Below are 25,586 nucleotides of genomic sequence, written 5' to 3' on the forward strand. Positions count from 1 at the left end.
GGGCTCCACCACGAGCCCCGCTCCCAGCCCGGCTTGCTCCAGTGGGCAGCCTATGGCGAAAGCTGTCGTGGGTTTTTTAAAGGACACACACACAAGACACGCATACCAATCGCTGGGTTTACTTTGCCCCCCCCCCCACTTGCCTGCCCTCGTGCTGGGGGACTGAACCCAGGGGTGCTCGACCCACTCTTCCCGCCTCAGTCTCCCCAGCAGCTGGGATGACAGATATGCACACCACTGCACAACCTAAAATGGTCATTTCCAGGTTAATGAAGCCAAAATGACGTGATGTACTGCATGCGAAGCTCCAGACTATCCCCGAGACCCAGGAAGTCCCAGCATCCGGAGCACAGGAGTCAGGTTTGGCATTGAGGGAGCTGGGAGGGTGGCAGCTGGGGGTCACTCCTTCAGCCAGCGCAGCAGCATGTCAACCGCGCCGCACGTCCACATCCTGCTTCCTCGGGCCACTGTGAACGCTCTGGCAGCGTGGCCAAGGCCACCTCACTTTCACCTGCCCTTGCTACTGTCACCATCACTGCTGTCCCCGTCGCTGCTGTCACTGTCACTGCTGTCACCGTCGCTGTCGCTGCTCAGAGCAGCCAGGCGGCCCAGGGCTTCCCTGTGGGGAGAGGCGAGGTGCTGCTGCAGTGCACCTGTGACCGGCGCCCGGTGGATTCCACGGTCCCAGTCAGCAGGCACCTGCAGTTGCCCCTCAGTGCACACCACGGGGTAGAAGCCCAGCCCTGCCTGCAGGCCTCCCTGACCTCAGGAAAGAGGGAGCTGTGCCCTCTCCACGCAGAGGACAAGGGCTGCTCCCTCAGGCCCCACTCACTTCTGTTCTGCGCTGATTGCAAAGTCTGCCATCACCCTCTGGGTGAGCTCCTCACAGATGGGCAGGCTGAAGGCACTCGCCAGCCTCACGACCTCGAGGGCCTGGGCAGGGCTGCTGGACTCTTTCGCACTGTCCATGAACTCACGCAGCAGCTCGTTTCTATGAAGGCAAACAAGACACGCACATGACCGCTGACCCTGTAGTGCTAGGGACTGAACTCAGGGATGGAGGCCTTCTGAGGCATGAAGGCGCAGCGCCCTCCAGGGTCACGCCCTCCACGTGCCCAGCGCGCAAATTGTGGGCCCCACGACTGGCCCCAGCCAAGCCCGCATGGCTGGCTCTAGCTCAGGTCAGCCAGGCCTGCCCGTCCACTCACCTAGGGATCTTATTGTGTTTCCTGAAAAGCCCCAGCATCCTCCTGTGCAAAAAGAGACCAGACACTGTGACCAGCAGAGCAGCAGGAGGCAGAGGGCCAGCGCCTGCCCTGCCCATCTTTCAGAACCGCCCCAACCCACACTCCACATGGTCAGTTCCTCAGGAGGTCCGGCCGGACGTGACCGGTGTCAGAAACTGCTGGTGCCACGTCCTTCTGCAGAGAACAGCTTTCCTCCAGGGTGGTGCAGAGCAGGCTCAGATCGCGCGGTCTCGTGTAGGTGCCGCCACCAGCCTGCCACGTGCAGGATGGAGGCAGACACACACACTCAGCTCCCATGACTCAGCTGAGGTCCGTACCCCTGCGCCAATCATCACAGCCTGCAGCTTGCCGCACCAGCCAACATAGGAAACGCACGTCTCCATCCCCAGAGACAGGCGTGTGGCAGAGAAGCCACCCATCTGAGTCACACAGGTAACCACCATACTCTGGAATGGCGGTTCCATGTTCAAGTCAGGAGGCAGGCACAGGGGCCACCCTTGCTTCCTGAACCTGAGAACTGACCACCTCTGAACCCAACACAAACTTGGCAGCTCTGCCTGCCTGTAGCTACCCTACGTGGAGCCTTCTGCCGACTTTCCTGTTACTGAAGGAAGGGACACCATTGGACACTGAGCCAGCATGAGGCGGTGCTGACAAACACACGGCCAGGGCACGCAGCACATGCCTTCCCACCAGTCCCACATACAGCCCACATGCTGAGGTAGAGGACAGTGCAGGCAAAGTGCTTGCAGGTAATATGTCAATAACTCAAGTGACCAAGGCATTTTCCAAAATGAATGTATCTGACCATTTTTTTCCATTTCCAAGCCCACAGACCCAGAAAGCAGAAAAGCCAGGTAGGAAAGAGAGTTCTTGGCCCATCTGAACCATGCCCTCTTCTCGAATATTCACCGTGCATGTTGGTGTTCCAAAACTCTGATTTTTAACCTGGAACCTCTAAGTTCCCATCCCAAACTCCCGCATTCTGGTTTGGCCTGGTAGGATAAGTGTTCTTCACACTCGCCTGAGGCTGGGTACTCACCAGGCTTCCTGGGTCCTCCTGGCCCGTAAAAGGAGGATGGCCACACAGTTGAGGGGAGTGGCGGGCCAGTCGGGAGCAGTCTGCCTGGCTTCCTGGCTCTCATAGGTGGATCTGATGTCGGCAGCGCAGTCAGCAAATGCCGCCTGGAGCTGAAAGGCTGAGAGTCAGCAGAAATGCCCACCTGGTCCCCCGGGGAATTTAAGTTCAGGAAAAGCAGAGAACCACCAAAGGTCTCTGAGCCATGTGTTCTATCAGCTGACCTTACTGCATGAACGGCACATAAGAAGTGACAGTAAAAAGATAAAGAGCCTGTCCTCAATCATTTGATCAGCCATATTGCTCAAAGTCCACCATGCATTCTCTCTCTAAAGCAGGCTGCTGTTCACTGTCAGGACACTGATGGACAAGACACCCCCACTGTATGCTATAGGCCAGAGGGGACAGTGACTTCAGGAAGGGACTCTACTAACAGCAGTATATTTACATGCATCTTAACCCAAACCTGGGTTTGGGTGGCAGAACACTCCCAAGGGACCTCAGCAAAGAGGTCAAGGCGGCTGGTGCCCGTGTACTGTAAGGGTGACGAAGCTGCAGCTGAGTCCCACTTACCTCCGCAGGGTGCTTATCCCTTGCCATGAGCATCAGGATCTCCTCTCTCAGGTTGCTGCGGTAAGTGTGGCCATATTCTTTACTGTCTTAAAAACAGAAAGAAACATGAGAGTGACCACCCAAGCAGCTTCTGGCTGGCCTTTGTCCCCTTCAGCTCCCACTTTTATCCTGTGGGGGTAAAAACAATAAGCTGCTGACGTCACCTATTCCAGGTTTACCCCAGAGTCCCAGAAAACCAGAATGACCCCAGAGTCCCAGAAGACCAGAGTGGCCTCCAGAGTCCCAGAAGATCAGAGTGGCCCCCAGAATCCCAGAGTGACCTCGGAGTGGCCCAAGACCAGAGTGGCCCCAAAGTCCCAGAAGACCAGAGTGACCCCAGAGTCCCAGAATACCAGAGTGGGCCCCAGAGTCCCAGAATACCAGAGTGGGCCCCAGAGTCCCAGAAGACCAGAGTGACCCCAGAGTCCTAGAGTGGCCCCTAGAGTCCCAGAGACCAGAGTGGCCCCCAGAGGAGCAGTGAGGGCCAAACCCCACGTCTCAGCCAGTGCTCAGCACAGCAACCATGCCCTCCTGGTGCCACCAGCACCTCATGAGCCGCTGTCCCACAGCACCGGGGACCTCCAGGGCTCCCCCAGACATAGTGAAGGAGCGGAGCAGAGCAGGACTGCGGCCGCGGCTTCTCACATAAAACCAAGGTAGAGAAAAACCGGCTTCATACTAACATGGTGCTCGCCCAAGGCAGAGGGACGGATATCCCAGTCTCAGCCTGCCGCTGACTTGCACGGGAGGAGATCAGGCTCACACCCACGGCTGAGAGACAGGGACGCAGAGGAGCCAGAGTGACAGGCATGGACTTAGAGTCGGCCTGGGAAGAGCACGGCCCTCACCAGGTCACAGTAAAACAGTGACACAAGCCTGGGCCTGCTCCCCTCACCAGGGGATGAACATAGGCTACTCAACACAGCTGCACTTTCCTTAAACGATACGAAACATAGCAGGTGACCTCGAAACAGACATCAAGGAATGTTTTCGATTCAGCCAAAATGGAAGTTTCTATCCCTAACAATAATGTTAGCATCTCAATCAAAACACAGGCCACTGAAGTAGGAACGGCCTCGACACAAAGCCAACACTGACCTTTCCAAATCTGAGGAATCACTTCTAGCCGATTGGCCACATCCAATGCTTGTAGAAGACCTATCAGCACTTGGGAATGGGGAAAGAAGACCTAATGAAGAGGAACACAGATACAATTTTAAAGCACTGATCAGTGGAGACACCCACAGGTCCATCTGCAAGGACAGGACAGTGATAAGCCATCTTACTGAAGGTACCAGGTCCTTGTACCACTTCAAGGTGACATCGATGTGTTCCATTAGACAAAGCAGACTGAAAAACTTGGAACTGTAATGGAGAAAAGAAGTACGTTTAGTCTAAAATCTCTACATCTAACCACAAGGTCATGATCAGTGAATTCAGAGCAGAGTTACGCGATGAAGGCTGGGCAGTTTTCAGCATGCACACCAGTGTGACACACGGCTGCCCTGTCAACACCTGGCCATTCCTAGCTGCCTTGTCCACGCACTCCAGGTCTTGGCAAGCAGATACTGAAAGCAGTGTGTGGAGGGTCTGGGCACAAGAAAACAGTCCCCACACTGACAGCAGGCTGCCCCTTAGGTTCACGTCCCCAGAGTTGTGGGATGGTATTTTTTAATGGTATAGGGATTGAACCCAGGGCCTCACGGACAGTGGACAAGCATGCACACCAAGCTGCATCCCCACACTTGCTTGTTTATATATTTATTTATTTTTGGTACCAGGGATTAAACCCAAAGGTGCTTAATCACTAAGCCACATCCTGGCCTTTTAAGACAAGGTCATGCTGAGTTGCTTTGTGCCTTGCGAAGTTGCTGAGGCTGGCTTTGACCCTGTGACCTCACTGCCTCAGCCTCTCGAGCCGAAGGGACCACAGGCGTGGGCCACATCTGACCATCCCCTGCTCTTCTTTTAAATTTTACTCTGAAGCAATGTCAAAGTTGTGTAGGCTGGCCTCAAACTTGTCATCTCCTGCCTAGGCCTCCTGAGTAGCTGGAATTGCAGGCGTCCACCATGTCTGGCTTAAATTCATGTTTTTATCTGCCTAAAAGCAAACCCAATAATGTAGGCTCTCTGAGCTCCAGCACCTTTATTTATATGTGTTGTTGAGAATCGAACCCAGTGCTTCATACATGCTAGGCAAGCACTCTACCACTAAGCCCCAACCTCAATATCTTGAAATTTAAATAAAAGCAAGGTATTGGGAAGAAATCTTTAGGAAATTCCCACTACGACAATTTTAAAAAATATAAAAGGCATTAAGGAAAAAGAGAAGAAATTTTAAAGTGTTACAAAGAAAATAAAATCTCAAAGCATACACACCTGAGACTTCGAAATCTGGCAATTTAGGCACTGCTTTAATTTCTAAGTGCTCAATTAACACGACCTATTAAATAATAGGCATGCTGCCTAAAACCAGAGGTGAGATATGCAGGGCCAAGAATCTCCCACTTGCAAAATCTACTAATTAAAGGACCCATTTCCTCGGTCTGGGATTGTGGCTCAGAGGTAGAGCGATCACCTAGCACGTGCAAGGCCCTGGGTTTGATCCTCAGCACCACATAAAAATAAACAAACAAAATAAAGGTACTGTGTCCAAATATAACTAAAAAAATAAATATTAAAAATAAATAAATAAAGAACACATTTCCTACACTTACTAATAGAAATTCCGACGAAGATCAGGTCCAATGAACTTCCGGTTGTCTCCCGTATTTAAAAGGCCATGTACTTCATAAGCAAGTTCTAGATCCTTGAGAGATGAGCACTGAAAATTTGCAAGCAGAATACTGATGTTTTATAAGGCAAATAGTGGCTCAGAAAGAAAAGTACAGCTCTCTTCAGAAATGCTTATATTGAATCAATTTACTGACAGCAAATAAGTTAAAATAAATAGGGAGAAAAATAAATCCCAAGCTTTGTGCATTTTATTTAAAATAATTCAATTTACCTTTAGAAATAAATCCTACAAGAAACACAGAGAGCCTTCAGGCCAGCACCACTGTACTTGCAAAACCCACATAAAATAACTAACTCCAAAGCCACCTAGGAGAGTGACAACTCTTCTCTCCTGCGAAACACTACTGTCAACACACACACCGTCAGGGAACAGGGTGTGAGCACACACACACTTGAGCACCCAGAGGCAAAACCAGGACAGCCACTAAACGGCAACACAAGCATCCCTGGGAAGCAGGCTGCACCCCATTCACCCTAAAGCCACATGAAATTTCCCCTGATTAACATGACAAAATGAGACCAAAATAAAAATCAATTTTTACCAACTTAAAAGGTTAACTCAGAGGCAAACATAAAATACTCCAAAAGCTCATATGAACAGAGGCACCATGTGACTTAAAGTATAAACTTTGGAGAAAGAGGAAAAACAGAAGTGAAGACATGCCAAGACCTGTCTGCCCAGGGAGAGCCCCGCCCTCCAGTTAGGTCAGTTAAAACTGGGAAAATGAAGCTAAGCAAAGACTGGTACTCACGACACTCATGGCCGACTGAAAGAACATATCTGAAAAAGTCCACGGGAACTTTGGTTACAAGGAATAAAATGTATTTTCAAGTCAGTAACATTAATAAAACTTCTGACAACTAAGTAGGTTGTGTGCCAGGTAAAGTTAACAGAAAAAAAATGATGGGAAGTATACAGCCGGCCTTCTCAGATGTCACCACCCAAACCCTGCCCTTGCCAAGGCCAACCAGCATCAAGAGCTGCCAGCGGCCAAGAGGGAAAATCAGCGATTTCTATACATACCGTCATCAAGGTCCTTCGGAGAAAAAGCCTTTCCTGCTAATTCATTCACTATGTCATAGATGATGAGGGACGGTGCTTTTGCAGAGCTCCCTACAGAACAAGAAAGCGAAAGGGTTCACCAAATCCACTTCCTGCACCACCCCCAGCTCACAGCAGCCTGTACAAAAGGGCTGCCTCCTTCCTGCACTGAGCCTCGGGCCTGGCCAAACGCCTGCTACAGGAACCAACCACTGCCCCTACAGAGCATAGTGCTCCCAAGACCCAAGTCAGCCTTTGTCCACAAGTTCCAGCCCTAGCCTTTGGCTTTCTGTCTCAGCCTCTTCTCAAGCAGCTCGGATATTCATTGGAGGGGAGCAAATCCCTATGCATAACATACCCCTCACCAAACCAACGTGCTAAAAAAAGGTCAACTGCACAAGAAATGGATCACATGAGCTCACTATTAACACGTCAAAAAATTCACCTACAGCATTTCTGGTCAGATAATTCCCTACCTCTCCACACCTAATTAAAATACCAGTAATAAGTGCAGGGCTATCTTGCTATGTTTTCCTGAAGCATGTGGCCATTTGCTAACATTCCTTTCTACTAGTTACACGTATTGCATTTTAAGTGTATTTCTTGTTACTTCGGGCTCTCTCCCTTGGGTAAGTCTACGAATTACTAACGCAGAAAGCCAACTGATGTCTATAAGACCAATCAATACTCCCACGCCCACCACGGCCACAGCTGTCCATTTAGGAAATACAAACAACCTGGACTCAGGTGAGCAACAGGCCAAGTCGTGCATGATGGTAGAGAAGAGAAACAGCCTTTGGGCTCAGAGCACTGGCTTCACAGTGGTCTGATCAGGGCTGAGTAGAATTCTAGAGGTCACAGTTATCATGGAAAATTTCATCTGTCACCAAAATAAACCAGTTGCATATTTGTTTTTATTTTTTTAGTGGTAGATGGACAAAATACCTTTAATTTATTTATTTTCACATGGTCTGACGATTGAACCCAGTGCCTCACATGTGCTAGGCAAGCGCAGTACCACTGAGCCCCAGCCTCAGCCCCATGTTTGGTTTTTTCTTAAAGACAAAAAACCCCTTGCCTATAGATGGGGGTGAACACTTTGCAAAATTGGCCCTCCAAGGCAGAGAACGAGGTTCCTTCTGCTGTTTCATAAGACCTACCACAGGAAGGAATGGCTTCAGCTGTCACTTCTGAACTCAAGGGCTCCTTCTCAGGCTGGGGACAAGGGAGTAAGAACCTAAAGATTCCTCAGTGCCTGCGATGTGCCTTCGAAGCATGGGACAAGACACCATCACCACCCTCTTGCTGTCACTTGTCACCCTGTCCCTTTCTACAGGGGTGGTAACTAAATGAGAGCTGAAATTCAACCTGGTGTTCCAAGTGCCTCACACGCACAGCTCCCATAGGAACTGACCTAACGCAGGTGACAGCTCCCATAGGAACTGACCTAACGCAGGTGACAAAGGGAGCATGAGGTCCTCCCAAAGGCTACAAACACAATCACTGAGAATGGCGTACACAGGACTGCTGAGCCCTCTGGCACCAAAACTTTAAATTTTCCTTTCTTTTAATTAACCAGCCACATGTGGCTACTGTCTTTTGTACACACAGTTCTAGAGACCAAAAGGAACTCCAGGCTGAAACCCTCTGTCCACCCTCTTTCCATTCCAACAACACGAGTACAATGTAAACCTGCCCTCCAGCTCTGAGCTCACATCTCACATCACAACAAGGTGACCACCTTAAGAAGAGCTTCTCGCTCAGGCTACAGGGGTTAATTTGTGAACTCTCTAATCTCACTTCACATGTACAGAAGGTAATCTGCAACAACTAATCACACAAACGTAAGATTATCATACATACCTGGTTGGTAGAACATCTGAATGATGTGGTGATATGTTGCAAGCGAGGGTTCTCAAAACACCAGGTGGATGGAAAAAATAAGAAATGGAAGTAAAAACACAGCTGTTCAAAATATAGCTCACTGCAGCATGCTGAAGGGATGTGAACGCTGAGGGACCCTGCCCGCTGTCTCAGTATCGCAGAGGTGGAAAACCCGAGACGGCAGCCCCTCTCTAACACCTCACCAAGCAGACTCCCCGTGAGTAGCAGGACAAAATGGTGCAAAGTGATGCCCGAGCACCCTTCCACAAGCCCCATCTGAACACGCCACACCAGCAGCACGTAGGTTCAACCCCTTGTCATAGGAAAATGTCTGTCATGCAATTTAAAGCTAACCAACAGTAATCAACTATCCTCAGAACCGAGAGCTATAAAACGGTACCTTAATTTGCTCTAAAGGACACCAAGATGAAAGTACTTTGGTTGTCCTTGGGAATCCATGGGGAAATGGCCCAGAGGATCAAACCCCAGCACCAGACCCTCAGAGGATCAAGGCCTCCTCGACCCCAGGGCTCTGAAGGGCCAACTGAGTACGCCCAGGTTGGGAAGAAACCCCTCACAGCACGCAGCCTGCACCAGAACGCACAGATCGCCTCTGCTCAGTCTCTGGCCCTCAGGGAGGACTCCAAACGCGCCCTCACCTATTCCAATGGCCTTCATCTCACGCAAGGTCTGCAAGGCGGGCATTCTCCCGAAGGCATGAAACCTCCGGAGGCATTTCAGAAGGGTGTTAAAAGTCTGCAGGTTTGGTTTGACTTTCTGCACAGACATGTGTTTCAGCAGCTCCTAGGTGAATCAGAAGCATGAAGTAGTTCTTAAGCCTGGGTGGACAATTTGTAATGAACGTTGTACAAAGGATGTCAATGACAAAAGGAGAGAGAAATTTAGTGTTCTGGCTGTGTCTGAAGCAGGCCAATGATCATAGACGACTCATCCGACAGGAACTTCACAACACACAACACAACAGCAACAATACTGACGTGAAGCAGTGACAGGGGTGTCCTGAACGCCTGCTGCACGCTCTAGTACAGAACGTCAGCCGAGGGCAGCGAGCACGGGGTGGCGTGGGCCGAGGCGACCCACCCGCCTTACCAGCATGCCGTTCCACTTCTCCTCAAACTTCTCGTTGGCCATCAAGGCTCTCGCTTCAATCAACGCGTTGAAGGTGTGAACATCAGCTGGAAAAGAAAACCAGAAAAACAACACCTGGGGCTGAGGCTCTCCTCTCATCAGTGGTCTCCAGCGTGTCCCTGGGCTAATCTACAAACCCACATAACTGGACCTCTGGACCACAGCCACAGAGGAAGGCAAAAGGCAGGCCCATGACTGAGGCCAGACCCAAGGACTTCCCAAGGGCTCTTAGGAGAGGAGAAGGAGAGGAGAGGGTCAGGAAAAGCTGTCCAGCTCACCTCGGAGCCTGCTGTTCAGTAACTCGGTGTATAAGTCCAATGCCTGTGTGTATGCCCGGTGCTGGAAGCGGAGGGAAGGAGAAGGGTCATCAGCTGCTCCATCAGAGGCCTGCGCCCCCTACTGTTCCAGGTGGCACTGTAGCAGGGAGCACCAGAGCAGCCCCTTCCCCAAGGCTCGCACTCAGGGCCCAGGCTCTGCCTGGAGACTGAGGTGTCAAGTCTGAGGGTGAGGGAGGATCACACCACCATGTCCAGTGGGCAGAGGCTAAAACACCCCATGAAGCAGAGGACAGCCCCCGTGACAACCTGACCCAAAACGTCAGCACAGGCTGAGCACTGCATCTGGAACCTCAATAGCCGCAAAGCCCAGCCGTCATGGACAGATGCAAACATCCCAAATGCTTACTCCTGGTCCCAAGCCTTCTGCACAGGGATAAGCAACCTGTAGCTCTGAGGATAAGAAACCCGACCCAGTGGACTTTACAAAGGAACATAAATAAATAAAACCAAGTACCTTCACCATTCCTCGGATCATGGTGCAGTAGGAACGTGCAGTCTTCTCCGGCATTAGCGCGAAGATCCTCTCGGCGTTGTTTCTGGCTCTAGAGACAGGAAAACAAACAGGAGCCAGAGCGCAGGGCAGCCCATTCCCAGCTGCGGCAGGCACTGCGGGTTTACAAGCCCAGGCACCGCAGGCGCAGTCTCAAATCAAATGGTCCCAACACCCAGAGTGGGAGACACGGTGCCCTGGTCTCAAGGACCTTGAGTAAGCCACCCAGGGCTCTGCAGACATAAAGGCCAGCCTGCGACAGGGCGCGTGGTGCAGCAGCCCCCACCCCAGAAACTCCCAGGGGAACCACTGACAACAGCTGCTCGGATCCCGTCATCGTCTAGCAAATGCACGTCCCCTCTCCCTTTATTAGAAAGAGAGAGAGCACTTAATACAAATTACCCCAGGACGCGAGCCCAGACCCCAAACGCCATGCTCTTCAGCATTCCTAATCATCACAACCTAAGAAATCTGCCCCATCCTCTTCCAGACTCATCCCTCCCGCAGGGAGTCTGATGTCAACACACTTTCCCTTTCCAGACGGCCACACCTCCAGGTTTGTGTATGCTCTCAAATGCAGTCAAGTGTTACGCACAGTCCTTCAGAACTGTGGACACAACTACTTGGTTGGAAGGCCTAATTTGGCACCATATTCTAGCATCTGCATTTTTAGTAAATAAAAGCTTCAAATCTTTCAGAATTAGGGATACTTATTCCAAAGTAGCACTAGTAATGAGACCCCCCACAGGAACCAAAGTAGGTGATGGCCACACTGAGCTAAATGGGGAAACCAAGACGATGAGCACTGCCTGAATGGTCTGTGCTGCAGGCTGAAGGTAACGCCCTTGGGAGAGACAAGGGTCTCTGTCACATGCACAGGACTCTGAACCTCACAGCGGCGGCAGATCACATCCTCCTGGGGGTGCTGGGGCACATCCCACCCACCCAGAGAAGCTGCAATACAGGGTTCCAATTCTGTGTAACCTACTTCCAAGTGACTCCAGCCTGATGAGCAGCCTTCACACTGGCTCTTTTGTTATTTTCCTCCGTGGCCTGCTCCTGCAATGAAGCATCAACAGAAATAAAAGGTTAGACCACAGAAAGCACTCTCCCAGGCTCACCACTGAAAAGGCAGCAGGGACTCAGGAAAAAAAGGAAAAACAGATCCAGGAGAAGGCAAGAGAAACCCACCAAATGCTTGTGCCCAGACAAGCATCAGCAGAGGACAGAGGAAGAACAAGCTGGCTCCAGAGAAGGAGGAAAAGCCCAGGCCCTGAAGGTCCCAGACAAGACAGAGCTGGAACCGCACGCCAGAGCACAGCCTGCGTCTCAGAGGCCACACCTGGTTCCCCATCAGGGCACAAGCCAGCGAAGACACAGACCCAAACCCAGCACCAGGGCCAACAGATGTCGATGCCTCCTGGCGCCACACTGCCCAGCGCTGCCTGGGCTGGACAAGGGGACACTAGGAGGCCAGAAGGACTCACGCACTACCCTGTGTCCTGCACTGCAGAACAGTTATGCTGACGAATGACCCACGCCCACTGCAGGCAAGCCCAGCGCTCAGAGAGAAGCACTTTCACAAAAACACAGGTTGAACATCCCTTTGTTCAAGATCCTGGGGACCAAAAGTCCTTCAAATTTAAGATCTTTTGCATTTCGAAATACGTGCATGTATATAACGAGATAGCTTGGGAATGGTCCAAGTCTAAACATGAAATTCATTTGTGTTTCATCCACATCTTAGACACTAAACAGTGAAGGTGATTTTATGTAATATTTATTTCTAGTACCTGAGATGACTCCAAGTAGTCCTGTGTGGATTTTCCACTAGCGGCACTCAGAAAGTTCAGATTTTGGAGCATTTGCCTTCAAAAACTTGGGTTAGGGATTTGAGACTAGGGATGCTTGCCTGTACCTTGCTGTACACACTGTCCCACTTAGATGGTGACTCTATCCACACTCAGCCATGCATGAGTGGTCTTAAGATGACTCACACCCACCTACCCCCTCAAAGAGTTCAGCACACACTAGTGGACGGACGTGGATTACGTTCAGTACCTCAGCAATTATGGGTATAAAGACCACAAGAACAAGGCCAGCCTTGCTTCTGCTTACTTGATACAGAGGGTTCCTTGGAATCGACTTCCAGAAGAGAAACCTGTGGGTTGAGAGGCTACGTACAAATCCACCCAAGCAACCCTGCACACAGGCCCAGTGCCTTTCTCCCTGCTCTTCCACACGTGCATGCCGGAGGGTGCCAGCGCCACACAGGCTTTCCCTGACCACCAGACATCATGCTGGCACCGTAACTGACAGAAGGGCATTTCGGGTCAGAGCTTTGCCTGAATATGTAGTAGGTGAACACAAAATTTTCAAAGAAGGTGGCTAGGGTTAAAATAATCGTACGCCCCCTCCCACCATACTGGGAACTAAACCCAGGGTCTTACCCAAGCTGGACAAAGTGCTCTACTACTGAGCTACAGCCCCAGCCCTTTTTATTCTGTTAAGACAATGCCTGCAAAGTTGCTGAGCCTGACCTCCAACTGTGATCCTCTTGCCTCAGCCCTCAATAGCTGAAATTACAAGTGTGCACCACAGCACCCAGCTCTCCTTCCACTTTGTATCAAAGCCATTTTATGATAAATACCAAACCATGCCATGCCTCAGTACAAACCTCGTACAACCACACTTACACATGGCATGGGAACCCATCTAATTTCAAGAAAGAACTTTAAAAAGAATAAAAAACAAGGCAAAAAGCCATTACCAATTCTTCTGACTTCTCAGTTTGTTGAAAATAAAAATCAGCTGGAGGTTCTTGGTCACCATAGTAACACAGTAAATCCAAGAGACTGTTGGTTGTTTCAAGGGATACAGTAGTTCCTGTAGGTAGGAGAATAGAAGGGAAAGAAACCTTCAGACACCCAAAAACTGAAACCCACACATTAGAACTCTCTACTTAGGGCTGGGGATATAGCTCAGTTGGTAGAGTGCTTGCCTCACATGTATAAGGCCCTGGGTTCAATCCTCAGCACCACAAAAAACAACAACAAAAAAAGAACTCTCTTCTTATTTCTGTTAGTGTGCTTTCGGATACATACTTAATATATCCCACCTTACCAATTTCTGAATATGCATGGACTCAAACACCTAGACTGATAAGAGAGCAACAAAATCCCAACTACCCTCAAAGTCTAACATAAAAGATTAAAATACAAGAGGAAGGCTTAGCTTGAGCCCAGTTACTTCATGTACTTACATACTTACAGATGCTATCTCATGGCTTTAACAATCATTTCCTACAGAACACTGCCAATTACTGCTAGTTACCCTGGCCCAGACCCATGTGAAAACACACACACACACACACACACACATCCCTCCACCAAACCACTGGCCCAGAAATACGAGCATAACTGCCTAATTAGATCAGTCTTTTAAAAACTGTTGTGAAGGGCTAGGGTTGTGGCTCAGTGGTAGAGCGCTCACCTAGCATGCACAAGGCACTGGGTTCAATCCTCAGCACCCACATAAATGTAAAGCAAAAATATTATGTCCACCTAAAGCTTAAGAATAAATATTTTTTAAAAAATTAATCTTCCATAAGTAAGTCCTATAGAAAAATAAACATTAAAAAAAAAAAAACTTGTGAAAATGTTATGCTCCTATTTTGGCACTCATTAAAAAGGGAGAGACTGGGTGTGGTGCTGAACACCTGTAATCCCAGCGACTCGGGAGGCTGAGGCAGGAGGATCGCAAGTTCAAAGCCAGCCTTAGCAAAAGCAAAGCGCTATGCAATTCAGTGAGACCACGTCTCTGAATAAAATACAAAGCAAGGCTGGAGATGTGGCTCAGTGGTGGAGTGCCCCTGGGTTTAATACCTGGTACATCCCCTACCTCCTCGCCCCCCCCAAAAGGGAGAAAGGACAGAGAAAAGATGAGAGATAATAAAGCAACTCAAGGGCCGAAGTTGTGGCTCAGCATATGAGGTGGTGGGTTCGATTCTAAGCACCACATAAAAATAAAATAAAGGTTATCGTGTCCACCTACAACTAACACAAATTATTAAAAAAAAAAAAAAAGGGCAACTCAAGCTTCTAACAAAATACACTAAAAATTGTAAAACTACCCACTAGGAAACTGAAAAATGCAAACTGCAGAAGAGGCGGGTGCAGGCTACGGAGCGATCCTCAGTCTCAGCACTATGAAACCCTGGGACATGGCTTTTGAGGCAGTTTCCTTTATAAAGTTACCATAGGACACTCCAGCTCACAAGGTGCCACAGGATTAGGTACGTGGGAGGCCTAGCAGAATATCTGGCACATACTAAGTGTTTGATAACAAAGTTTTCTACAGTCCCTCCCTGATGCACTGGCTATTACTGAGCTATGGTTCTGACAAACTGACTTTATAGGATGCTCAGTGAATATCTGCACACACCCATGCAGTGGGGGTGAAACTAGAAAGAGACGAGCCTTAACACCAAGAACTCTGATCAGGCTCTTGGCAGGTGCTGCTCACAGAGTCACTGTCTGCTGCACACCTGGTGTTAGTAGGCCACACAATAAGACTGGCACACAGCATTATGCAGATGTTTCTTGTGTTCAAATGTGTACTGGCTGATTTCAGCTCATTTTCCATCTCTTCCATGCTTACTGGATTTTTATGCTTCAGATTCCAAAACCATAACTCTTGCCAGCTGACGGGGATGACTTGCAGAGCTCCTCAGTCATGCTCTCCAGTTGTGTCTTCCTGGAGGCCCATCAGATCTAACTCAAGAGTGCACAGGATTGATTGTAACCTAGAGGCCCTGAGGAAATGAGTGACTTTTTCTAGGTCACAGATAATTCAGTTAGAGCTAGCACCAATATCAAAGTCCCCAATCCCAGCTTAGTGTGCTTTCTTTTTGGAGTATTTGTCAACTGTGTGTGGTCCTGCCTTCCAAATACAAAGGGTCCAGGAAAACTCAATTCAGTACGTTCGGATCTCAGGTTAGAGGTGGACACTAAGAACGGCTATATCACTTCTCCACAGTGCCACAGTACAAGGGCACAACAAATCAACAGGGCTGAAACTCTACCTTCCTGTGCAGCCAGAGCAGAATGTCAAACATGGTTTGTTAACTATGCAAACGGAATCGACACAGCCATCCAACAGAAGGCACAGAGCCCCTACCCTTCACTCAACATTAACTGGCTCATGCCACTGCAATCTCTGTTCCCAGAGCAGCTTTAACCCAACTGCGTCACCTGCTTGCAAGAGCTGATCAAACATGTCCACAGCCGCCTTCACTTTCTTGAGCTTTATCCGTTCCTTCAGGGCAGCTTCGCTTACATCTTCGATCTGAGGCTCAAAGTACTCTGGCATTAAACACTGGGAAGACAAGATGGTGGACATTACAATAGGAGGCAAACGGGACAGGACAGCCACACAAGATGTCTACCCACAGGCAAAACCTTAGAGCCCCATGCACTTTCCTGCACCAGATATCAGCCAGCTCCTAACATGCACGCCTCACTAGGAAACCCAACTAGAAACCACCAAGGACAGACACAAAACCTTTTCTCCACTCCAAAACAGACTACTCAGCATGGCCTACCCTAAGATTTAAAAACACCCTAATGTAACCGTTCAGGAAGACCCCTGCTTCCAACTAAACTCCCGGCTTCAGGCTGACTGACTACATTTTCCCTGCTAAGACCTTCTTCCTCCTCCAGGCCCAAGCTTGGTTAAAGATGTCAGAGGACATCTAGTTCCCTCAGGCAGAGAACCTTCATCCTGAGTGGTTTTTCTTCTACACATTCAATACCACCAAGGAATACTGGCTTCACTTATTGACTAATTGATTCCAGTTCTGTAGAATGGGTACTACTTTATCCCAGACACTCAGGTGGGCTTCATGGACACAGAGATGAAAGAAAGGCATTCTACCCTCCCAGTCTAATGAAGGAAGCAGATACAGAAATCATGACAGGGCCGAGGATGCAGCTCAGAGGCAGAAAGTTTGCACAAGGCCCTAGTTCAATCCCCAGCACTGGCAAAAAAACAAACAAAATACAATATAATGTGAATGTTACTGCCCACCACACACAAGTAGGGGACCCTTGGAAGGCTTCACACAAGAGTGGCTCCAGAGCTGAACCAAGTAACTGTCACAGGAAAAGTAACTGTCAGTTAAGTAACTGGAAAGTAACTGTCAGTCAAAGACAAAGAGGAAAGGGCGGGCCAACAAGTGGTCACTCCACGGCTACCACTGTCCTAGCTCAGGACTGTAACATTTTCACAATCACACTGGCTTCCTAATCTGTCACTGGGAGTCACAGCATGAGATGGGCAGGCTATCCTTAGGTCTGAGTTCTGGGCAGCAGGGTGACGTGAGAGGAGACAAGATGACTCTCCAGATTAGCTTTCCGCTCGCGGAAAGGTGCACCAGCTTTGCTCTCCATGTGCTGATGCAGAGCACACGACCCAGCACACAGCAGGCGCTGCATAAACGCTCACCACGGGGCTAAAGGACAGAGAGGCTGTAGGAAACAGGAAGTTCCAAGCACAGGGGTCGGGGCTGGATGTGCAAGAGGCCAAGTGAAATGCAAGAGCTGCTGATGCAGCAGAGCACACAGGAGGGAGGTGGTGACCATCACGCAGGGCAGACAGGTGGGAGGTGGCGACCATCACAGGGCAGATGGGTAGGAGGTGGTGACCAGCACGCAGAGCCTGGTACACCCATGCTTGAGCAGTGCAGAGACCGAGGAGCAGCACAGAGGGAAGACCCCAGAGTGAGGCGTCACAGAAGTCCAAACAGAGAGACAGCAGGATGAAGAGCAAACGCATGCAAAAGGCACTGAACAGTGAGTAAAGCTTTCACTCACATATTGAGGACCAAGAGCTGTCACTGGCCACCACACTTGGTCTAAGTCACATTTATATAGTGTTACGTGAAAAAGGCACCACCCTCCTTACCGGTATATGAGGTTCAGCTATGTCCTTCTGGAAATATTTGGGATGTGAATTAATAATAAACTTTGCTGCATTCTCCCCAGACTTCTTTGCCAATAAAAATGAACGCTGTATAAAAAAAGATTTAGATACAAATTGGAATTCGCATGTAATTTAGACTCAAATAAGTTCAAAGGTAAATTCTGAGCAAGAATTATTCTCCCTCCACAAGAAAGGAAGCCACAATACACGGACTCCCAGTGAGAACCCCAATTACAGGGCCTCCCACACTCTACTGAGTGGGCCCGACTTCAGGCCCCGTGCAGCACATCTTGACGTGTACAAAAACAACACAGCCTCACCCAATCATCCGCTCCGTGTGAAAAAGTCCTAACATAAAAAACCAAGCCAAAACTCTCCAGAGAAAAAAATCAAATTCTTTTTGATAAAAATAGTTAAAGATTTATAAAGTCCACCAATTTATCAGCATCTACAAACTTTTCAAAGGTTTCTATAACTGAATTATGTATGTACTCTTATACACAAACCAGTAAAATAAAAAAACAGCATCAGAAAAGTTGCATGAACACACTCACCGACTCCACAGAGGACGTTGGTATAAGGTAAGGGTCATCTTGAAATGTGTAGGGGACGGCCGTGGGGTCCTGAGGAAAAGACACAGGCACTCTTCCAGCTAGACCGTTAAGACCTCCCAGCAGGGTGTTGTGGCACACATCTGTAATTCCAGGGACTCAGGAAGCTGAGGCAGGAGGCCTGCAAGTTCCAGACCAGCCAGGGCAACTGAGCGAGAGCCTCTCTCAAAAATTAAACAGATCTAGGAGTATAGCTCAGTGGCACAGCACCCTGGGTTGGGAGGGGTCTCATCAGTGATCACAAGTTCTGCACAAGAAGTCTTAATATATACTCATATGCAGGAACATATACACGTGGGTACACATTAAAATACACACATCCAGAGACAGAAGCCACACACATCGACACCTATACTGTCCCATTGGCTCTGCAAGAGTTGCGTAAAATTATGCACACCTCAACGCAGATAATGGCCCAAACCCAGGCCACTGTTAAGGTGCGAGTGCACTGTCACTGGGACCACTGAAGGATCCTCTGCTTTACAAAGTTCTGCACCCACTCTGTGGAACAGGATTTCCTGCACAGTTCCCTCCACCAAATGCAAGAAACCACTGGGCCCTCTGAGCTGTGCACAGCAGTGTCCCAAGGCTCTATACTTGTCAAAGCTGCCCTCCAGCACTAAGGTCCCCACTTAGAAACAGCAGCACAATCCCTCCTCAACTGTTCTCCTAGGCTGATCCTACTGGGGCCTTCTGGGCTCTGTTCACAGTGAAAGCTCAATTTATATTTGGCAGCTCTCCTCTGTGCCTAAGGGCCTCCAGGGCCTGAGGCCCTTAAGGGAAGGGGCTCTTCCTGGGACCCGGAGGCAGGTTTCTTTCTCCTCCTCCTGCACTAGGTTTCTGCAGCATTGTGAAAGCCCCACCTCAGCAAAGCTCCTTTCATCTGGTTCTGCTACTCACTGCCAAGCTGCAGCCTCGTGGCAGGGGCACTAGTTCTCCAAGTTGGCACAGGGACCACATCTATGGTCACCAAGGCACCATCCCTCAGACACAGGCATTTCAACAAGGTCGACCAGTGATTCTAACCCACTGGTGTGGAGCTGGAGGTACAGTTCAGCAGTATACTTGCCCAGCATGCACAAGGCCCTGTGTTCAAGTCCCAGCACCTTAGAACAATCCTTGGTATGATGGAAAAACACGACAGTCAGAAACAAAGGGCGTGGAGCTAAGTGAAGATTTTAATGTAGGAAACAGCCTGGCCATTCACTTTAATGGCCTTAAGTTTTCCCACTTTTCAAATGAAAAGACTGGATTAATTTTAAATAAACTTCATGGATTTGCAATACTTTAATTCTGAATAATGAAGATCAAATGTGTTAACAGCCACGTTAAAACCAAGAAGTCCCACTTACCCTGTTGACTGTGGATGCAAGCGCCTGAAGAACAGCCACTTTATCCCTAGGAAAAGAATCACAGATTGACCCTAGTTGGACTCCTGACACGAAGGGAAGGAGCGATCAGGCAGTTACCTGTAACAGCTCAGGCCTGGCCTGGCGACCGTACCTCCCGCTCAAGATTGCAAGCTAGAAGACAGGGCCAGGTCCTCTTGTTCTGCCTGCAGGTGGTCAGCACATGCCCTCCTCACTGTCTGTACCCACCCAGAGCAAGCGATGAGCACTCTCGCCTCCTCACACCACTTGCTGACTTCCTCTTACTCCCTCCCTGTGCATCTGGGTTGCAGCTGTGTGGACACCCTTGTCTTACTGCCAACAGTGGCTCTTCCTCAGGCCACGAGAAGAAACCACAGGCTCCACCTGCAGCTATGGAGTCACAGCCCCCAGATACACAGAGGATGGCCTGTGCCTCCTCACTGGACTCCCAGAGGACTCCAATGTGCCTCCCAGTGTGGGGCAGCTCTCCACCACACACAACCCCACAGGAGAACTGCAGGACAGCGTCCTGGGCACCTGTCACTCAGCTATTGGAAAAGGCTTAACTGGCATCAAAGACAAATGACATAATTTGGTTTCAATTCTATTTTTAACTCCTGTGTTAGATTTAATGTGGTCCATTTCCAAGAGAATTACAATAAATTTAACAAACCAGAAGTACTGTTTCTAATTAAAGTTTGACCTAACATTCATAAGAACATAAGTCACCAGAGACCAAAGAATAATAGAGCCAAGTGTGATGGCACACGCCTGTAATCCCAGTAGCCTGGGAGGCTGAGACAAAAAGATCATAAGTTCAAAACCAGCCTCAGCAATTTAGTGAGGACTTAAGCAACTTAGTGAGACCCTGTCTCTAAATAAAATGCAAAACAGGGCTGCGGATGTGGCTCAGTGGTTAAGAGCCCTTGGATTCAATCCCTAGTACTAAATAAAAAATTTATATTAATCCCCTGATGCACATAACATCCATTGAATTTTCTATCAATTTTTAAGTCACATGTATATAATTCCAGCACATGATAAAGAAACACTCTCTCAGCGCTCAGGATTCCTTAACTAAACCCTACACTGGCATAACTGAGTCTCTTCATAACGTACTAACAGATGGCAGTGAAAAAACTCACGGATTACCACTAGTTCTTTTTAAAAAGGGTTGTTTTTAGAAGTCATCACAACGAACATATTATCTTTGAAAAGTAATCTAGGGTTACAAGAACCTAAAGTGCCTGGTATCACCTTAAGATCTCATCCACGAGGCTGGTATAATCCCAGGATTTTCATAGGTACTTTTACACAGACATATATCCATAAAAGAAAAATCATGTCACTTTACACGTTATAAAAGTTCGAATGTACTATTCCCGGCATAACAGATCTAATTAATTCCTTTAAATGTCACATTATATGATGACCATTTTTACTATTCACTTAGTCATTGATGGGCATGCAGGTTGTCTCCATTTGCTACTATTCCCAGGTATGGAGAATATGTTCCCTCACATCTCTGGGTATATATGCAAGTGTACTTCTTGCCAATCAGTGTTCACATTTAAAAATTTTGACTCAAAAAAATTTCCCTCCAGTCATTCCAATTTTCTGGTCCGTCAATAAATATATGTAGCTCTCATCTCTCTACATCCTCTCCTTGCTAATCTAATAGGTTTTAATTTACATTTCTTCAATGAGTCCAGTTGCCTATGCACTGATCATAATTGGCTCCCACTCTCTCTAAAGTAAGTGCCCAGTTCAGATTAACCCGTTCAGAACACTGCCTTTATTGCATCATATTCACATACAAACACTCACCATTACTTCAACAATGTATCAAAGTCTTCTCGGCACTTTTGTGATCTGGGAAATCAGAGCCTTAAAATGCCTCATCTCTACAATCAGGCAACAAGAATTTGTCCTAAAAACATGGAGTCCTGACCTGGAAGTCAGAGGCTCTAGCAGGGACGAAGCACTCTTTTGGTAAAGCGACAGAATACAGATTTGGGGCTTTGGGAGCCAAAGGGTACTGTCTAAACTACTCAGCTCTGCCAGTGTGGCATAAAAGCAGCCAGACAATATGTAAATAAGTGAGATTGTGCTGCCCAAAACATGTAACACGAATTTGAATCTCATGTAATTTTTATGTTACCTTGTCTTCTTTTGATTTTCCCAACTGTATGAAAACATAAAAATCATTTCCAACTTGGAAAACACAAAACCTGGCCTTCATCTGCTGACCAGTATTAGCTTCCTCATTTCCCTGTTCTATTGGCACCTTCTCCCCAGGCTGGCCTGGACTCCGACCACTAGGTGCATCACAATCACATGCCCCTGCCTTGCTGGCCTCTGTATCTGTGGGCCACATACTTTATGATCCATAAGAACTACTGGCAGGAATATGCATTTTTAGCAAAATCCCTAGGTGATTCTGATGCCAATAAGATGACTCCACCCATTCGAAGACACTGGTAAATGTCTACATTGTCAAAAGAAACCAAAGCAATGAGCACAACATGCCCACTCTGGATATCACATTCCACATCCCTCTAACTGTGTGCATGTTCCACACTGACAGGACTACTGGGTGGAACATGTGAAGGTGACTCAGCAAGGTCACAGCACACCCTCTGAAAGCTCCCTGTTCTGGACTTCCTGCAGGTCACTCCTTGGGCCAGAGGTAAAATGGGTCAAGGGCTTTGGACTTTAATGCCCTCGGGGGACTGTCTCATTTGTGGATAACTACATTCTTCTCTTGGTTCTGATTTTCAGTCCAGGGAAGACAGAATTGAACTTTAGTGTATCTGTATAATGAAATACTACATGGCTGCTAAAAATTAAAGGCCGAGTATAAAAATTACATCTAACGGTTCAATTCTAAAGTCACACGCTCAGCTTATATAAAAAAAGACCACACTGCAACACTGGAAACAGCCATCTCTGCAACAGGCACTGTTTGCAATGCCCTTTTAACCCCTTAGGTGGGCACTATGGTTATTCACACTCCACTCTGGCAGGAAGTTGAGCGATGTGGGACTGTCAGTGATTCTGTTTCCTTTTTGCATGTTAGAGCTATCACTCCATTCCTCTTTTGACCATGACCTTGCTTGCTTTTGTAATTTAACAAAGCCTTTTTTTTTTTTTAAATGAACCTGAGTCTTTAAGTTACAATCAGAATTCTAAGACTTGGCTTTTTGAGGGACCTTTAAGTGTATTCAACAAAATCATATTACAACAAGCAGTACTGAGAAGTTTTAGTTCTTACATATTCAACAATTGCTGTGTAAGCGACACAAGGCAATCTGTTTAAGGATCTACCCAGTGAATAAAAGAGCTAACTTCTGTCTGGTTTCCCAATCATGTGAGAGAGAACTCACTTAAAAAAAAAAGAGATTGATCTAATATTGAAACTCCTGATTAACCACTGCTCCGTACACACTAGCTCAGACAGTTCAGAAGGTCTCTGAATGCCTAAGTCAATCTCATTCTTCGCTCTCCACCCATCTTCCTGTCTGTCCTTCACACTCCCAGGTCTCTCCCCTCTGGCTACTCCCTTAGCACTCCACATCACCACTCCTAAACTGACCCTCATATCCACTCACACTAAGCACACAATCACTTATGGAATGAACAACAATTTGAATACTTACCAAGTTTTCTTCTTTGGAATGACTATTTGTTCAATTCCTTAATGAGAAGAAAAAAATGAATCAGTTTCCTACTATTATAACTACAACAAAATACAACATGTGGATTAAAAATTGGAACTACTTCAATAGTTTTCTTAAACATACCTGTTACATCAGTTCCTTCATCCTTTGGTAGGGCTACACTCTCAGAATAAAATCTGCAAAAAAATAAAAACCTGAAAGCTAATGCTCGTCAATCAATCAGCTTACCCTCACTTATGTGCATTTTGAGCCCAAATTTTCCAGTTACCATGGATCCAACAGACTGGATAACTCTATGTATAAGTCAATGTATGCCAAGAAGACATGGCCTAATCAGCATGTGGCACTATTACTAGAGAATGAGTACAAGACACAGACACAAAACAGTCAGAATTTTTGAACCAAGAAATTTCATCATAAAAAATTAGAAAAGAGAAATTTTTAATAGCACTAAAAAATCTAAGCAGCTGGTTTAAGATACAAGGTACTTTAACTCTGGGGACTCAGAATACTTTGAGGTTAAGAGGAACAATTTAGTGATCTTGCCCTTATAAACAGGCCTACCTCTTTGTAGTAATCAATCATGGCAAAGCTAAGATCACCAATGACCTTATACCCCACTTTCTTCAACAACCAAGAACATACTAAATACATGAGGCATAATTTAGACTTGGAACTGCTGACAGCTTCCCAGAGACTCAGAAATTGTTATTTACCCCAAATACAGAATCACTGATGCTTGATTCAATTTTCAAATGTCTCATTCGGGATAACTATATTTCTACTTTATTAACATACTAAAAAATTAATCAACACCATATAGACAGTATGCACAGCTGATATTATCCTGTGGGTTTTTTCATACTGGGGATTGAAACCAGGGCTCTCTACCACAGAGCTACTACTCGACTCCTTTCATTTTGTTTTAAACTTTGAGACAGGGTTTAAGTTGCCCATGCTGGTCTCAAAACCATGATCCCCCTGCCTCAGCCTCATGTGCTGCAGGCTTGTGCCACGTGGCCCAGCTTTGAATATTCCCTTCTTAAACAGCATCCAAACTACCTAGATAAGTAAGCTGGGATAACATATTAAAAAAAAAAACAAAAACTTCCTCTTTGAGTGTCTGTCTCAGGCATCATTTTAAAATATTACCTGTCTATGCTAAGGATGTTTCAGAAAAGGATTATTTTTTTTCCCAACCACCCCGTTTCTGAACGAGAGATCAGTATTGCCTTGACCATCAATGCTAAAGGCAGGTGCTGTGTCAGGCAAAGAAAACAGACATAAGAATGTCAACTCTAAGCAAGAGCAGGAAAACAAGCGCTAGGATTGAATCGCGGAGGGTTCTGCAACACCAGTAGAGGTGACTCCTCCTTTTTGAGGGTAATTGAGGAAAGGACATGTAAAACACACATGGTAAGTTACAAATCCCATTTATTCCGCAGAATTTTTTCCGATGGTTCTAATTAGCTACAATCCACTCATCAGAAAATCTGTCTATTATCCAACCTGGGAAAATGCAAATATCGAATCTAACATCAGGCTTTTCTTGGGCTGGGGTGGGGCAGCTCCGCGGTCGAGCGTGAGGTCCTAATTCCATCCCTTGCATCAGCCACCAGGTAAAGCAAGCAGGCCTCCCTCGGGTTCTCGCCCCTCGGGACGGCCTCTCATTTCTACAAGCCACCTGTGTACTGAGCTCAGCGGTTACGTGGACAGGCGCATGTCTCAGCCCTGCTCCCGGACCGAAACGTTACGTGACCAGGCATTTGGGGCTTTTCAGTTTTTATAAAGGCGGATGATTTCCTCGTCGAGGTCCCGCGGCGGTGCAGCGCACGTGGTCGCCGCCGACGGCTTCCTCACTCGGGAACGTCTACGAGTGCTCGGGATTCTCGCGCCGCGGCTGAACTGCGGCGGGGCGGCGACTTCCTAACTCGGGGGGCTGGCAGCAGTCCCCCACTGCGCGGCCATCCACGCCAGCAGTCCCCTGCTCCGCGCAGGTGCTGGCCGCGGGATTGCAAAGAGCCGACCGCGAGCCACCGAGCTCGCGCATGCGCTCGCCATCAGTGCCGCCGACCCCGCAGCCCCCGGGGAAGCCGGGCCAGCTTGATCCAGGCCTCCCTCGTGGATGCCCCGCAATGCTCTCACCTGCAGCCGTGTTCCGGCTCACACACGCCAGCCCACCGACCCCGCAGAGGCAGACGAAGGGCGCCGCGGACGCTCAGACAGCGCGCAGAAGCCGCCGCCGCCATTCCGCCGCCTCGCAGAGCGTGCTGGGAAAGCGCGCCCCCGACCCGGGCCTGGGAAGCAG

General features: G+C 48.1%; 1 protein-coding gene and 1 non-coding gene across 2 annotated transcripts; both read right to left on the reverse strand.

Moving 5' to 3' along the window:
• Window positions 1-103: 103 nt before the first annotated feature.
• Window positions 104-25,535, reverse strand: Ptcd3 (pentatricopeptide repeat domain 3). Its single transcript, XM_027948849.2, has 24 exons — window positions 25,424-25,535; window positions 23,402-23,454; window positions 23,258-23,294; window positions 19,581-19,626; window positions 18,172-18,240; window positions 17,600-17,704; window positions 15,889-16,012; window positions 13,407-13,522; window positions 11,625-11,695; window positions 10,601-10,688; window positions 10,087-10,147; window positions 9,770-9,855; window positions 9,319-9,463; window positions 8,639-8,689; window positions 6,758-6,847; window positions 6,486-6,514; window positions 5,655-5,761; window positions 4,224-4,302; window positions 4,036-4,126; window positions 2,899-2,984; window positions 2,290-2,438; window positions 1,209-1,250; window positions 833-991; window positions 104-619 (listed from the first exon to the last, which is right to left on the reverse strand). The coding sequence occupies exons 1-24, from the start codon at window positions 25,525-25,527 to the stop codon at window positions 508-510; spliced, it is 2,100 nt and encodes a 699-aa protein (XP_027804650.2). The 5' UTR covers window positions 25,528-25,535; the 3' UTR covers window positions 104-507.
• LOC114103290 (small nucleolar RNA SNORD94) lies at window positions 1,458-1,588 on the reverse strand. Its single transcript, XR_003584644.1, has one exon. It is a non-coding gene; the product is annotated as a small nucleolar RNA SNORD94 (small nucleolar RNA).
• Window positions 25,536-25,586: the final 51 nt, after the last annotated feature.

This window comes from Marmota flaviventris, chromosome 14, assembly GCF_047511675.1.
Source record: "Marmota flaviventris isolate mMarFla1 chromosome 14, mMarFla1.hap1, whole genome shotgun sequence".
NCBI classification, from domain to species: domain Eukaryota; kingdom Metazoa; phylum Chordata; class Mammalia; order Rodentia; family Sciuridae; genus Marmota; species Marmota flaviventris.

Bases quoted from the DNA above. Each gene is read 5' to 3' on its own strand.
- Ptcd3 (XM_027948849.2), bottom strand. From the start codon at position 25,527: ATGGCGGCGGCGGCTTCTGCGCGCTGTCTGAGCGTCCGCGGCGCCCTT. The intron at 16,013-17,599 runs GTAAGGAGGGTG...TTGTCTTCCCAG, and splicing joins TAGCTGAACCTCATATACCG to TGTTTAATGCCAGAGTACTT. The intron at 2,439-2,898 runs GTAAGTGGGACT...TCAGCCTTTCAG, and splicing joins GGGATAAGCACCCTGCGGAG to CTCCAGGCGGCATTTGCTGA.